The 16509-nt window shown below is 45.9% G+C and overlaps 1 protein-coding gene across 1 annotated transcript in view; it reads right to left on the reverse strand.

Moving 5' to 3' along the window:
• Positions 1 to 311: 311 nt before the first annotated feature.
• PCSK6 (proprotein convertase subtilisin/kexin type 6) overlaps positions 312 to 16509 on the reverse strand; it is a 105976-nt gene continuing 89778 nt past the window's right edge. Inside the window, exons 19-21 of the mRNA XM_055002543.1 lie at positions 8358 to 8487; positions 6167 to 6279; positions 312 to 2178 (exon numbers count right to left, since the gene is read on the reverse strand). Of these exons, the coding sequence (XP_054858518.1) occupies positions 2081 to 2178; positions 6167 to 6279; positions 8358 to 8487 (341 nt within the window). The 3' untranslated portion in view covers positions 312 to 2080. The remainder of the gene's footprint in view (positions 2179 to 6166; positions 6280 to 8357; positions 8488 to 16509) is intronic.

Raw genomic sequence — 16509 nt, forward strand, 5'->3', positions numbered from 1 at the left:
ATCAGTGGATTTTCAGCTTGGTCAGTTTCTTTGGCAGAATTCATTATCTATTTATCACAATTCTACTTCATTTGTCCATCAAAGAACTCAGAGCAGTTTCCATCTGGTTCCTAGAAACTCTCTTATTCAGCCTGTTTACAAGCTATGCAAATGTATTGTGTGGTCCCAAATGAATGGCCTGGAGCACTCGGTGCTGAAGAGTCAATGTAGCTACAGTGTGTAGATTGATCAGTCCACTGGATGGGAGACAGGTTTTGTAATGTATAAAGTTTCCACCATAATAAAAGAAGAAGAAAAACCATGGACAGAAATATGATATTCCTCATAATAAAATAAAGCAATTTACTTTGGCAGCTTAAAAAAATACAGAGTAACTCATCAGGACTATAAACATTTTATTCATGTTGGGGTCCCTCTGTTGATTCTGTTTTGGCCCTTAATCTGTTCCATATCGGAAAGACTGGACTGGCTCTCACTAGTCATCCGGCCAAGTTCAAGAGAGTCTGGTTCGAAAGCAGAACAAACACATCGGGTACTTTCAGCCAGGGCAAAGGGAAGGCGATACATTTTAGAAAACGCACTTTTAAAGAGCCAATTAACATTCTAACTGCCAATTTCATGGACTGAAGGTTCAACTTATTAAAACAGTTGACAATGTGAATTAGAACTGGCATGATGAGAAGAAGAAACCAAGAAGGGCTGTGGGTTTTTTTATCTGAAGATGGGTAAAAGGGAAATGTCTGTTAACTTTACAAGGATGTCACTAAAAGTAAAGTGATCCTTCAAAAAAAATATTCCCATAAAAATTATTTTTAAAAATTCTATGAAGGAAGGCAAGGAACTGTATAAGTTACTTTAAAAATATCCGTAAGACAACATAGCCAAATATACCTTAACACAATTATATAAACATCACAAGACATACTATATATAGTACATAGTGTGTCTGTGTGCGTATACATATACATACACACACATACACACTTATGTATAATATACTATATAGTATATATATTATAGTGAATACATTCAGACGTGTTGCACAGTGTTGTCCTGTGGAAATGGTGATTTTCTTTCTCTCCTGGTTGGCTAAATGAAACGTCTCTTGGAAGGGATTTGCGCTGGATGTCTGCGTCATCACTGGACCGATTTGGGGAGAGGTGTCCGCAAGTTACCGCTAGACCCAATGAAGTCATCAATCAAAGCTTGGGTGTGCGGAAGTTACGCGGTGCAAACTTTTGAAGAAACTCATCTTTTGTTGCAGAGAGGAAATTATTCTCGTTTACTTCTGCAGTTGGGAGCTGAAGCGGTCACAAGCAATTTCATGGATAAGGCTTCGATCCTTCGGGGTCCGCGCTAGGCGCATCCTGGCAGACACACTGGATCATTCAGGGGCCTCCTTGCTCAGAACGGCTCCTAGCTGGAAAACTTCTCTAGATTGGATGGATTTTCTCCCCCTCTTCCTGCCAACTCTAGATTGCCTCTTTGGTTGTTGCCAAACTCTGAATTTCCCATGGCCAGCTTACAACTGAAAGGCAACCTGGAATGTGTTTTATCTTGCCAAGATGCGCTGCGTTAAAGTCCCTGTATTGCATTGGAACAGAACGCAACAATCTTGCAACTCATCCTGTGCTTGACTAAAAGGTTGCAAGGTTTTTTTTTGAGAAGTGGGGATGCCCTTTTCTTCTCCAAGGTGGAAAAAAAAGAACTAAACTATGCAGAATTTCCCAGTGTGGTGGTGCAGAGGAATAATTTGCAATGGTCACTTTTGTGAACAATGTTGAGCGTAGAGGCCATGTGTTGTTCTCCATGAGCATGACACATCTGTGAAGGATTCGCATTGGCATTGGCATTAAAAAAAGATCCAACAAATAGGCAATGAACTATCTAGATTTGGGAATACCAGAGGTGACACTGTAGAAACCAACTGACGGGAGACATTAAAAGCAATCCAAGTCGCAAGCTTGAAGCTTTGAGCCAGCACTGGGTGAGGCTTCCCAAGGCTGGGAAAAAAAGGAAAACTTTGTCCTAGGGATCTGGCATGACAGGACCTCCAGACGGCGGATATTAAAGGCACTGCTCAGCCAGCCAAGAGACATGTCCGACAGCAAAACTGTATAAATGGTTTGCGTTCGCACAGCTTGCTGGATTTCACCAACTCACAGAAAGCATCGTCAGCTGGGAGAGCACACATTTGGAAAGAAGAGGGGGGGGGGGAAATAAGAAACATGATCACAGACACTTTAGCCAAACAAACTAAGGCATGCGAAAGCTATTTGGTACCGAAGGAAAGAGAACTGAAAATAACTGCTCATTTACTCTGTCGGAGAGTTTATGGCGAGGAAGGGTCTGTGTGTTTTTGCAAGCTGCAGCTGTGGCCTCTGTAACACAGCCACACGCAAAGGTTTTAAGAATTATATTACAGTCTCAACTTCTTCTTGCAGAAGGAAAAAAAACTCCAAGGCAGCTGTCCACATGCAACTAGTTAGACGTGGGCTGAGGGAAGGGGTCTTTGCTGCCTTTTCTTCCCTCTCCTGCAGAGCCGCTGGTCCCATGGCCAGGCAAGATCTTGTCCTCTCCTGCACAGAATATCCATGTCTTGCACCCAAGCTAAATAAGACCTGGGAGATCAGAGATGGTCTCACCCAGCATCTTGAATTTTGTTGAAAAGAAGCTGTGCAGGAGACAACAGTTTAATCCAGCAATGCCTACGTGGGCACCCACCTGCTTGACTCTTCCCCAGAGCATTTCTTTCTCAAAGCAAAGAGCCCATCTTTGCTACCTTCTAAGCTCCTGGAATAAGAGATGCTTCAGAGGAGGCCAAGAAGACCCATTTACAAATGGATGCCCCCACCACAAGAGAATGCTTGACTTGGAACCTCTTAACATTTTGGTTGAATTTCCAGTTTGTTTTTTGTGACGCTGGCAGTCATTTTGTGGTGGCATCCACTACCTGTTCTCAAAATCCCAAAACTGCCCACAGATTCTACAAAGCTATACCCTTATGGCATTCTCACCCATCCCACCCACCCACTTCCACTTCCCCAATTTTAAATCCCCCGCTATCTGAAACCATTATTTTCACTGGGTGGGGAGGGGCGGTAAACATTCAAGGACCAATATGTTTTCATCTGTGAGGCCAACAGGATCTCAGGGAATGGAGAGGATATAAAACGGGGAAAATAACATAGAAGTTTACAATATCCTTCCTGTGAAACCTGGCTTGATCCTCCCTTGATCCCTTGAAAGCTACTTTTAAATTCATTAATTTAGGCAGGGCTTTTTTTCAGCCAGAACGCCATGGTACGGCGTTCCGGCACCTCTTGAAGTTAATCACGTGTCCGGTTGCCTGCCCACTGATCTCCAGACAGAGATCAGTTCCCCTGGAGGACTAATAGATTATTAACCCCATTTGGTGTACTCCATATAGATTCGGAGCACACCGACAAACTTCCTGCCCCGCCGATAGCCCCTGCTTGAGAGCTGAAGCCGGAGTTTAAAGCGTTTCCTTCCCCAGGCTTCAGCTGGGAGGGGAGAATCCCCCCCAGCTGATTTTAAAGCCTGTTTCACTTCCCCAGCTTCAGCTGGGAGGGGACAATCCCCCTCAGCTGAAGTTTAAAGTCCTTTTGGGGCTTCTCTGGGCTTCTACTGGGAGGGGGGAATGCACAGTTGAAGTTTAAAGCCTGTTTGGCTTTCCTGGGCTTCAGCTGGGAAGGGAAAATTCCCCCCGCCCCCAGCTGAACTTTCAAGATCCCTTTGGGGGCTTCCCTGGGCTTCAGCTGGGAGGGGAGAATCCCCCCCTCAGCTGAAGTTTCAAGAGCCCTTTTGGGGCTTCCCTGGGTTTCAGCTGGGAGGGGAGAATCCCCTCTCCCAGCTGAAGTTTCAAGAGCCCTTTTGGGGCTTCCCTGGGTTTCAGCTGGGAGGGGGGAATCCCCTCTCCCAGCTGAAGTTTAAAGCCCATTTCGCTTGCCCAGGCTTCAGCTGGAAGGGGGGGGGGGAGCTGGGAAGGGCTGCGCCCTGCGCGATGACATCACTTCTCGGATTCCATGTGGATTTTTCTAAATACCATGTCCAGAACTGTTTTGGGCTGGAAGATAATGTGGGGGTAGGGCGAGGAGGCTGAAGCTCCTCTCAATGTACCAGGGTCCTGATTCCAATCAGGTACTGCACACACAGCAACTGAGAAGACCTCTGAACTCACATTTGGTTGTGTTATTTCTGACACAGGGTGGGAACTCAAGACCTAAGCTGTGCACTCCATAATGCGTGAACAGTTCAAATGGGCTTAGACTGAAATAACTCTGCATAGGTCTACTCAGTCTTCTCGTTATACCTTTCATGGCATGGAGTTGCATAAAGATCCCTTACTGTACCTGTTCTACATTTCCTATAATGGAAGTGAGGTAAGGAAGGCCTCTCCATGTATTTTCAAGTGAACCAACCAGGAAACTTTTGAACACCTGACTTGCAGATGTTTGGGAACAAGCTATACCAGCATCTGTTGGCTTATGCAGACCTGAATAAGCAAGTTCTCATACTTCAGCAGAGCTGAATGTTGATTCTGTTTTGGGAGAAATCATGCCAATGTTTTCAGATCACCAACCGTATCTATGCTTGGAAGGGGAAAATGCCCTGTCCCTTTAAAAGAGGATTAATTGGATGTTATTTACCAGTTGCTGGTCAGGGTGTGCACCCCTGTATTCGTATACTAGTTAATTAGCTGGATTTATGCCGATCTGACCAAACCCAGCTACGCCGGTTCAAAACACAGGATCTCGGGTCAGATCTGGGAAACTGGATATTAATAGGCTGGATTAAACTGAGTTTATTTGGTTTAATCTGGGGAACACAGCTTCAGGCTGGCTTTTTTTCTTTCTTTCCAGGCATGGGGTGGGGTGGGGTGGGGGGGAGGCTTTCCATGCTCCCAGCCGGCTCCTCTCCAGCCTCTCTACTTGCTGCCTCCTGTCCCCCACTGCCTTCCTGCCACAGCGTGGAGCTTGCCTCCAATTCATGCCACTGCCACCTCGCTCATTCCTGCTCTGTCTCTGCTACAAGTTTTTCTCCACGAAGCACGATATCCCTGATAACAGGATACAGATCGAGCTGTTTTTTGGGCACACCCCTAAGTGCTCGTACTTAGCTCCATACCATGAGCAGCCTCAGCTGCCCCTTACTGCACATTAAGTCTCCATTAAAGGGACAGCGCATTTTCTTCCGGGCCTATTGGCTACTCTAATTGTACCCCTCCTGAATTTAAATCCCCGTAAAGTTCATTATATATTCCATAAATATGAAATCACCACCTCAAAAGCAATTAAGCTGCTTCCATTCGTGATGGAAGTTGAGAGTAAAGAAAGTAGGAACATCTGGTTGAAGGCAGACATGAGATTCTGGGAATGTAGATGTGCAGAGATGGTAATGATCCTATCAAAATTTTAACGCTTGCAGCTCCTGCACGTTTTCCCCCTTAGCTGATGGCATGTGTGATATCTAAGCGAGTACCATTTGAATTCCAGGATCTCCCCCCTCAGACCTGAATATCACCACTTGTAAATCTGAAACAGATCCCAGATCTCTCACTTCTCCACTAGTTCCTATTTCACTAACTGTGTGGACAGAAGCGACCACCGGTCATTTCGTAGAAAAAGAGCTGGAGGAACTCATTGGCATAACTCATTAGAATAGCTCATTAGCATATGCCTTGCCCCTTGCCAGTGCCGGAAGTGTGTCATTGGCATAACTAATTTGCATATGCCACACCCCCTGACATCACCTATCCTGGCTGTTTTGGACCCAATCCTGGCCATTCAGGGCCAAAATTGGGCCCAAAATGGCAAAAAGGGGGCTGAAAATGGTCGAAAAGGGACCCAAAATGGTCAGGATCGGGCTGCTGCTGAGTGGTAGAGTGATCCATCACCCATCAGAGGCCCGATCCAGGCCGTTTTGGCCCCAATCCAGGCCGAAATGGGCCCAAAATGGCTGAGTCGGGTGGGTGGGGCCACCTGTCATGTGACCTCTTTGCGGAACTGCCAGAACTGCGTTCCTGCGCGTTCCCCCTTGAAATGAGCCCTGGAAGCGACTATAGTGAATGTAGCCCAAGTTGTGCAAGAATGCAAGCATGCATGCAACACAGAATCCAAAAGCAACATTCCATGCAAATGCATACCGTTGTGACATCTGTCGCTGGCAATGCACGAGCCGCTCAGCAAGCTAAACCCTTCTTTACACCTGAGGCATTTTCTTCCGGAAGTGTCACAGGTTGCACAATTATCTTCACATCTGATTGAGAGAAAGAGAAGTAGATGCAGAGCAATAGCCCTGAGGCATAGATGGAGCGCATGCGGTGGGACACATCTAGTGCACTAAGTTGTATTCACGAGGCTAACCAAGCTCTTGTTCCTGCACATATATATCTATTTGGGAGAGTTTCCCTCCACCATTCTTTATATATTTACTTCATTTACATCCCACTTTTTTCCACAATAGGCACCCGAAGTGGTTTACAACATTCTCCCCTCCTCCATTTTATCCTCACAGCAACCCTGTGAGGTAGGTTAGGCTGAAAAGTGTGCGACTGGCCCTAAGGTCCCCCAGCAAGTTCCAATGGAAGAGTGGGGATTTGAACTTGGGTCTCCCAGATCCTAGTTCATCAATCTAACCACTATACCACACTGGCTCTCTTTCATGCCAGCCCTTGATTGAAGACCAGACTAGACAGTGGCCGTTTTCACATGTCTTACCGGCCATGCAAAATCGCGCAAAACTCCCAGAACGACGGAGTCTTCCTGGAGTGATTTCCCATCATGACTCCAGTTTGTGGCGCAATTCACGCCACAAACCGGAGTCATGATGGGAAATCACGCCAGGAAGACGCTGTCATTCCGGGAGTTTTGTGTGATTTTGCACGGCCGGTAAGACATGTGAAAACAGACACTTTTGCAATCTTCCAGTCCTGTTTGAAAAGGCAGAATTCAGAAGAATCCCTACCTATCCAGCCAGGGACTGTGAAGCAACATAGTATAGTGGTTAGAGTGTCAGCTGAGGCTCTGGAAACGCAGGTTTGAATCCTCACTTGGCCATGGGAGCTTGCTAGGTGACCTTGGGTCTATCCATCATTCTCAGCCTATTCCTTCTCACAGGGTTGTTGTGAGGATAAAAAAGGAGGAGAGTGTTATAAGCCATCTCCACCAGGCAGAAAAGTGTGGTATAAACTTTTAATTATATAAAATAATAAAGAAAGGAATAGTGGACTCTGTTCTTCATGGCTGAGCCATGTGGTTCCTTAGGTCCACAGTCTAAGAGGAAAGATCCATCTTGGGAAAAGGGGAAACAGTCTCAATGTAATCAAACTCATGGCTGTGAGCAGGAGGAAGAGGGTTGAGTTTCTACCATGGGGGGTGGGGGTGGAATTGCGCAGTAGTATCAGGGCTTTTTTTCTGGGAAAAGAGGTGGTGGAACTCAGTGGTGGAACTCAGGACCGCACAATGATGTCACTTTGGGTCAGCTGGAACAAGAGGGTTTTTTAAAAAAGTTTAAATTGCCCTTGGTGAAAATGGTCACATGGCCGGTGGCCCCGCCCCCTCATCTCCAGACAGAGGGGAGTTGAGATTGCCCTCTGCACCACTCGGCGCGGAATGCAATCTAAACTCCCCTCTGTCTGGAGATCAGGGGGCGGGGCCACCGGCCACGTGACCATTTTCAGGAGGTTCTGGAACTCCGTTCCACTGTGTTCCAGCTGAAAAAAAGCCCTGCTCAGTATACATGATTGCTCATGCATTTGCCTTATTTGGAGAAGGTTAAAACTGACCAGGGATGTGCCTCTCAGTTCCATCTTTGCTATGGGTCACATAACACAGTGGAAAGTTAAAAGGACCAATGCCAAATTGAGGAATACGTGGAGAATTAACAGAAATGCATTGAATTATTCTAGTATCACACAATGATTGCTCAAAGGGCCTAGCATACAAGCAGCCAGATATTTTGTCGTTCACATCAGTCAGCCAGTGTGGTGTAGTAGTCAGAGGAGGATCTGGGAGACCCAGGTTCGAATTCCCACTCTGCCATGGAAGCTCGCTGGGTGACTTTGGGCCAGTCACCCACTGTCAACCAGACCCACCTCACAAGGTTATTGTGGGGAAAATGGAGGAGAAGACAGGCTGCTTTGGGTCCCCACTGGGAAGAAACTTGAGGTACAAACTAAGGGAATAAATAAATAAATCAGAACTGCTCGAAGAACTCAAAGCAAGCGAGTGAGTGCTGTTTTCTGCCACAGCTAAGAAAGAACTCCCATTCGCTTAAGTGCTCCTCATGCTAAGTTTACTCAAGGTTTAGGACTGGATGAAAAATACAAATCATACCTTCTGCAAACTTTGTACAGGATACCGTGTACCTCTTCAGCATAAAAGCCTTCACCGCACGTTGGAACGCATCTCCACTCGTAAGCATGGAAGTTCCTGGCACACTGCATACACTCCTCTCGACCTGGCCCTAAGGAGCATGGGAAAAACATGGCCGCCTTAACAAAGACAATAAAGGAAGTCCATAACAAACAGTTATCTACATTAGCCTCCCCCCCCCCTCATAAACAGTATTTGTTCACTCAATGAGCTTGTCTGCACATGTTGGATAATACGCTTCCAATCCTCTTTATAGATAATTTGGAACAGATATTTTTGTGTGCGGAACAAAAAATCCACCCCACACGATTGATAAAGTGCATTGAAAGTGCATTATCCAACGTGTGCGGAATCAGCCAACGATTCCTCGGAATCCAGACGACATTCCTCCACTAAGTGCTTTGTTTCAGCTTTTCGCCTATTTTTCTCAAGTACAATTTATTCCTGCTGCAATTGCGTGGTTGTACTTTCAGGTGTGAACTGACACAGCCCTATAGTCACACATGGAGCAGAAGGGTTAGTGAATCCCTCTTCTTCACAATTTCTTTCATATCCAGCCTGCCTCCTCCCCAATGTGGCAGAAAGCGGAGGAGAAAGTGTTCCCAGACTCACCGCTGTTCTTTTCTCTTAAAAATAAAGTTAAAACATTCCTGCATGCACCATTGGCAATGCACATAAATACTACTTTGAAGGGGAAATGCTCTCTTGAAACTGCTCCCCACATTTTACCTTTTCCTTATAGCAGCAGTGCCTCCCAAAAATAACAGACAGGCAAACCTCCCACGGTGCCACTGCAGCCTTTTGGAGGGGAGATGGTTTGAAAGTCTTTTGAGGTATACTCTGTGGGTCAACTGGTCATCCTTTTGGTCTGCTTCCTGTCTTTTCTGGGCTTTGCTTCCCATTGCTAGCAGTTAACTCCCCTGCCCTCCAGCTCCATAAAGGGCTGCAATTCGTTTAAGGAGCTGCATTTTTTTTTGTCATCTGCATCATTAGTTCCTGACAGTACAGGACCAGTAAGGTTGCCTGTTTAAATTGTCTGCCAAACATACTGGTTTTAGACAAGGGGGGCAGGAAGGAAACAGCTATTGCAGCTTTGGTAGCAGAGCAAGACAGAGCCACTAGGAGAAGATAAGATTTGAGTCCAGTAGTGCCAAGACCAACAATAGTTTCCAGGGCAGGGCTTTTTTTCAGCCGGAATGTGGTGGAACGGAGTTCCGGAACCTCTTGAAAATGGTCACATGGCTGGTGGCCCCGCTCCCTGATCTCCAGACAGAGGGGAGTTTAGATCGGCCTCTGTACGTGGCGCAGAGGGCGATCTAAACTCCCCTCTGTCTGGAGATCAGGGGGGGGATGGACCACCAGCCATGTGACCATTTTCGCTGAGGACGATTTCAATTTTTAAAAACTCCTCCCCTTGTTCCAGCTGATCCAAAGTGATGTCATTGCGCAGTCCCCCTGCGTGCACTTTGTGTGCGTGCGCATGTGGTACCGGGGTACCACCTCCCGCCAGAAGTTGCCCACTGTGCTGGCCACCCACTAAGTTCCACCACCTCTTTTCCCAGAAAAAGAAGCCCTGTTCCAGGGTATATTCTTTTGAGAGTCAAGCTCCCTTCATCAGATAGTGTGTCATAGTGGTTAGAGTGCTGGGCAATGAACAGACAGACCTAAGTTCAAATAACCGCTCTACTGTGAAAGCGTATGGAGTGCCTTTGGGCCAGCTGCTCACAGAGTTCTTGTTGTGGAGATAAAATGAAGTATGGGAGTACATTGGGAGCCACTTTGGGTCCCCACTGAAGGAAAACATGGAGTATAAAAATCTAAATAAATAAGTGAACGTATGAAGCTCCTTTTATTGAGTCAGATCACTAGTCTATCAAGGTGAGAACTGTCTACCTTGACCAGTAGATGCTCCATTGAAAAGACCAGGTAACAGGTGATGTGAAAGGCCTCCACCTGAGACACTGGAGAGCCACCGCCCATCAGAGTAGACAATCACAACCTCGATAGACCAATGGTTTGGCTCAGTATAGTGTCGTTTTCCGGACCATCTAAGAGCCAAGCTACAAGTGACGAATTACACTTGCATGGCAAGTGAATAGATTGACGTGTATTCCTCCCTGTTCACTTGCCATTCGCTTGCACTCCATTTGATCAAGTGGAGTGCAAGTGAATGGCAAGTGAACAGGGAGGAATACACGTGAGTCTGTTCACTTGCCAGGCAAGTGCAATTCGTCACTTGTAGCTTGGCTCTAAGTCTCTTTAGGCTGGGCGTACTGCCCTTTGCAAAACCCTGATCTGGAGTTAGTAGAGCCTTGGGGTTGATGTTGAGTAACAATCGCTGTGGGCAATGGTCACTCAAGGCAGAAACTACAACCTCAAACCTAACCACAGAATTCATTAGGGTAGAAGAGATGGCCTTATGGATGGACAAGAAGGTGAAAATCCCTCTGGATGAATCAAAAGAAGTACCAGTTTGGGAGAGCCAGTTTGGTGTAGTGGTTAAGAACGTGGGACTCTAATCTGGAGAGCCAGGTTTGATTCCCCACACCTCCACTTGAAGACAGCTGGGTGACCTTGGGCTAGTCACAGTTCTCTGGAGCTCTCTCAGCCCCACCCACCTCACAGGGTGTTTTGTTGTGGGGATAATAATAGCATACTTTGTAAACCGCTCTGAGTGGGCATTAAGTTGTCCTGAAGGGCGGTATATAAATCGAATGTTATTATTATTATTATTATTACCATGGAGAACATGTAGGTTGAGCAGTGAAAGGAGTTCCAAAACTTTTAAACCATACTTGTTTATGACTGCGTCCTTCGCTGAGCAGTCTAGAAGGTGGGCGTGAGCTGCAATCTGAGTGTTCAAACCTGTATTTGCATCAACTTCCCCCAGACCTATTCTTGCATTAAATCACCACATAAGATAATCTTATCAATAGAGTATTGGGAAATCAGTGCTTCCAGTGTGGATAGTAACGAGTCTCAAGGGCAGCTCCCTAGCTGAGAACCAGCACCCGTAGGGGGAATACACACATTGACACATAACAGATGTCCAAGGTGGGGACCCTTTACAAGTAAAGTCTGGATATTATTAGGACAACTATTCCCTAAAACTTGCACATCAACATTCAAGTCGATGGTAATGAATGTTGCCAGTCTTCCTCTAACACGTCCCTTCAAGTGGACTTTGGTTGCGGGCACAAAAAAGGCCCTAAAGACCTGCATGGACAGAGAATCTGGATTCTGGATCCAGGATTCCTAGAGGCAGGGCTTTTTTTCAGCTGGAACACAGTGGAACGGAGTTCCGGAACTTCTTGAAAATGGTCACATGGCCGGTGGCCCCGCCCCCTGATCTCCAGACAGAGGGGAGTTTAGATTGCCCTCCGCACCGCTGGAGCAGCACGGAGGGCAATCTAAACTCCCTTCTGTCTGGAGATCAGGGGCCGGGGCCACCAGCCATGTGACCATTTTCTCCAAGGGCAACCCACTGAGTTCCACCACCTCTTTTGCCAGAAAAAAAGCCCTGCCTAGAGGCAAAGCATGTCATGGTTTGACTCAGTATAAAAGGCAGCTTTCCTGCATTTGTGTGATATTAAAAGACGGGCCAGTGCAGGACAACTCATTCCGAGTCCTTGTCGTGTAAGAGATTAACATCCCCGGATTGTCATTTGGCCATAGGCCAGATAATCAAGGGCAGCTGTGAGATGCACATTTTCAGCTACAAACTAATTGCTTATGGGACACCGCAAAACCTGCTCAGGTCGTTTGCTGTAAAGAGCATATAGGAACTGCTGAGGCTCAGTTCTGCATTCCCCCCCACCAAACTTTCCAATTGGGCAGTCAAGGTTGCAATCTGGAATCTCACATTCTGGCTTTAAAATGACACAAGAAGCCCAAGATACAGCAAATTCTGCAAGATAGGAGTTGGCCAGGCAGCAGATCCTTGAGTTGTATAACAGGGGATGAAAAAGGATTGGCTTTCTGGGATCAGATTCCCAGGGACAGCAGGCCCTTCTAAATGCTGTGTCATGGTAAAGGTAAAGGTGCATGCACTGAGAGCCAAGCTACAAGTGACGAATTACACTTGAATGGCAAGTGAACAGACTCACGTGTATTCCTCCCTGTTCACTTGCGCTGCACTTCATCACTATGTGGTCAAGTGCAGCGCAAATGAATAGCAAGTGAACAGTCATTACTGACCCATGGGGAACGTCGCATCACAATATTTTCTTGGCAGACTTTTTGTTACGGGTGGTTTGCCATTGCCTTCCCCAGTCATCTACACTTTACCCCCAGGAAACTGGGTACTCATTTTACCGACCTCGGAAGGATGGAAGGCTGAGAGCCAAGCTAGAAGTGACGAATTACACTTGAATGGCAAGTGAACAGACTCACGTGTATTCTTCCCTCTTCACTTGCCATTCACTTGCACTCCACTTGACAACTATGTCACTTGACCAAGTGGAGCGCAAGTGAATGGCAAGTAAACAGAGAAGAATACACGTGAGTCTGTTCACTTGCCATTCAAGTGTAATTCGTCACTTCTAGCTTGGCTCTTAATTTCCACTATCTACAATTTCCTTGTCTCACCACTGTGCATCCAAAGGCATTGGTGGAATGGCTTTTAAATTCCTTGCCAGTATTGTCTTCCATAGAGAGCTTGAAGCAGAAGATGGAAAAGACGCCCTCGGCCACTTTCAGACTGACACCTTCTGTACTGGCCTGGGCTTGTGTACTTATGTTCACCCTTGTACAAAGGTGTAGGAAAGGAGTGCAAAGGTACAGGTAGGAACCAGAGTGGTGTAGTGATAACTTATTATTAAATAGGACTCTGATGAAGCAGAAATCTTTTCAATAATTTAATAAAATAGCGGTTAAAGTATTGGATCTGGGAGACCCCAGTTCGAAACCCCACCCTGCCACGGAAGCTTGTGAGGTAACCTTGGCCCAGCCACACACTGTCAGGCTAACCTACCTCATAGGCTTGTTGTGAGAATAAAATGGAGAAGAGGAGAATATTGTTTGTCACTCGGCGCCTGACACAGCTGCTGATTTGAGCTCTGCTATGCCCACTCGTCCACTTACTGAATGACAAATCATGTTTATGACTCAAGGAGATTTCAAAAGCAGGTTTGTGATATGTTTCAGAGGTTTAGTCTTCGAAGAACAAATGCAAAGGAACACTGAGTTTATGCCCAGCGCTCTGGGCCATAGGCCATGTCTCTGGGGAAGGGAAAACCCCACCTGGGAAGGAAGAACAGGTCTGAGTGTCAGTTCTGCTTTCAATCTGCTTTTATTTTTTGCAGATTTCTTAGTGGGGTGGGGTGTATTTATTTTCAAATTATTATCACAGTGGGAGAGAACAATCCAGGAAGTGAACTAAATTTTCAGTGTTCTAGCAACCCGTTCCCCGCCCTGTTTTTGAAGCGTGGAGACTTTCATGTGCTCCAAAGCCGACTCATACTGTTCTTCTTGTGGGCTTTTATATGGTTGCCTTTGAGCACATGAAAGACGCTCTGTTTAAAGCAGAAAGCATTTAAACAAAGACATTCCAATTTTATTTTATTAAAAAAAAATAAGATTGCTTTTCTACACCACATGCAGAATATACGATGATGCAGAAGGAAGACTGCAGTGGGCATTTGTGACCAGGGTTGCTTCCCCACAGTTGTTTTGCTCTGCTGTGCCACCCAAACAGGAATGGAAAGGACATCCCTGCTGGGTCAGACCAGCAGTTCAAATAGTCCAGCATTCAGTCTCACCAGATGCCCCGAAGAGCCAACAAACAGGAAAGTGGCCAAAGCCTTCCCTGAAGTTGCCTCGTAGCATTAGAATTCAGAGATTGGCTGCCTTTGTCTATGAAGGTTACTAGAGATGGGCACGAACCAAAAAACAAACCAAAGTTCATCATGAACTGGGCAGGTTCGTGGTTCATGAACCGGCGGTTTGTCAGAGCCTATTTCTGATGAACCGCCTTGAACCTTAGGCATGTTCATTTGGTTTGTTTTTCGGTTCGTCACTGCAGACAGCCTGGCACCGATCAATTAATTTCCTAGGCAACTGGCGGGGGGGGGGAGGCTTTCTATAGGCCCAGAAGTGACCTTCTGCTGCCCTGGAAGTGACGTTTTCACAAACCAAACAAACCAGTTCACGAACCAAGGCAAGTTCGTGAAAATTTGTGGTTTGTGAAATGTGACGCACCATGAACCACATGGTTCGGTATTTTCCCGGTTTGTGCCCATCTCTAGAAGTTACCTTTAGTCACCAAGGCTAGTAGCCATTGATGAGCCTCTCCTCCATGAATCTATCTAATTCCTTCTTGAATATGCTCGTGGCCATCACTACTAGCAGCAAATTCCACAATTTAATTACTTGTCGAATAAAGAAGTATTTCCTCTTGTCTGTCCTGAACCTTCTGCCCTTCAAATAATTGGATGGATGCCCCTGCGTGCTAGTATTATGAGACAGGGAGAAAAAGCTCTCTCTGTTTTTTCCCCCCAGCATCCACATGGAATAATTGTACACTTTCAGGCTCCCCCCCACCCCCGCACCTTAGCTGAGTTCTAAATCTTTCACGGAGACAGTTTTTCTTCAAAGATGGCAACCAAAGTGTGTTTTCACCACAGTAGTCTAGATGAGGTGGATATTTTCAGATCCTGATTTCACTGGCATCATTTTCCTTGATCCAGTCCCCAACAGCTGCCACCCCCACCCTGTACCATTGGAGGGATTTTAGGGGAAATCTGAGATGGCACCTCTGGAAGAGGCAATAGGTCAAGAAAGGGGAAGGCAACAGCACTTGTGTGGATCTGGGAAAGAACTCAGAGCAATAAGGGCAGCAGGAATGGGCACGGCGGCTACAGAATCACACTCAGGCTAAGGCTAAAGGCCCAATTAGACACTATACTGTCCTCATGGCCCAGCGTGTCTCCCCCCCACACCGCCATGTCTGCCTCAGTTCTATCTGGCCTATACTACTTCAGGCTACTGGTAGGAACTTATATGATTGCATGTGGCCTCTATACATTGCATATAGTAGTAGTAAAGGTTTATTGTGTTTAGCCATAGGCCATGACAAGTCACGAATAACTAGACTAAAAACAGAAACGTGTTTGAATAAAATTGATGTGACATAATCAAAACAGTAAAATTTAAAACTAAATAAAACCAATAAACCATTTTCAGTTGTCAAATTCAGATAAGACAATAAAAGTAAACACAGTTAATAAAAACGGTAGAAATCCACAACATTCAGCGTTAATTTAATCCCTTAAGCACAGCATTAGCCCGTATTTTTTTACAGACAGAGCATAGAAAGCCATTTTGTAGGATATATTAGCATAAGAATCAGCTAGCAGAACTACGATCTTCTCGGAATCTGAGTGGGTACAAAGGTCGGACAACATCTCTGAAAGAAATTTGGTCCTAGGTTGGGCATACAACAGGCAATTAAGAATATAATGAGGTAAGTCCTCAATTGTGGATGTTCCACAGGGACAAAATGGCTGGTCCTTAGATATTTTACTGTAGTGGCCTGCTAAAACTGCGGTTGACATTGTTTCAAAGTGTAGGGATGTGAAGGCTGCTCTAAGATTGTACTTTGCAATACTGACTAAGTAAGATGCTCTAGAATGATGGCACTGGAAAAGTTTAAACCAAGAGGCTGACTGACAGTTCAGGACCGCCTGTCTATCTGTCAGGGCATCACCCTTATAGACCCAGTCTCGAAGATGTATGTTATTTGCTGAGGGGTCGAGAAGATTGTCGGGGATGGAATATCTGTCTAATACATTGCATATAGAAAACTAGCATGTTAGGGAATCAGTTTGAACTCTTCTGTACAAAGTAGTATTCGGTTTCTTCAGAAGAGTCAGGCTGCCTTTGCTTCCTCTCCGTAGTAAAAAGTTCCTGAACTTAAAAGGGTTGATGCAGAGTAACACATTTTTCCTTTGCTGTCCCTTCCTTCCAAACCATGGCTGATTCCGCACACGTTGGATAATGCACTTTCAATGCACTTTATCGATCGTTTGAGGCGGATTTTTTGTTCCGCACACGAAAAAATCCATTCCAAATGATCTATAAAGAGGATTGGAAGTGGATTATCCAATGTGTGCGA

Source organism: Eublepharis macularius, chromosome 18, assembly GCF_028583425.1.
Source record: "Eublepharis macularius isolate TG4126 chromosome 18, MPM_Emac_v1.0, whole genome shotgun sequence".
Taxonomy (NCBI): domain Eukaryota; kingdom Metazoa; phylum Chordata; class Lepidosauria; order Squamata; family Eublepharidae; genus Eublepharis; species Eublepharis macularius.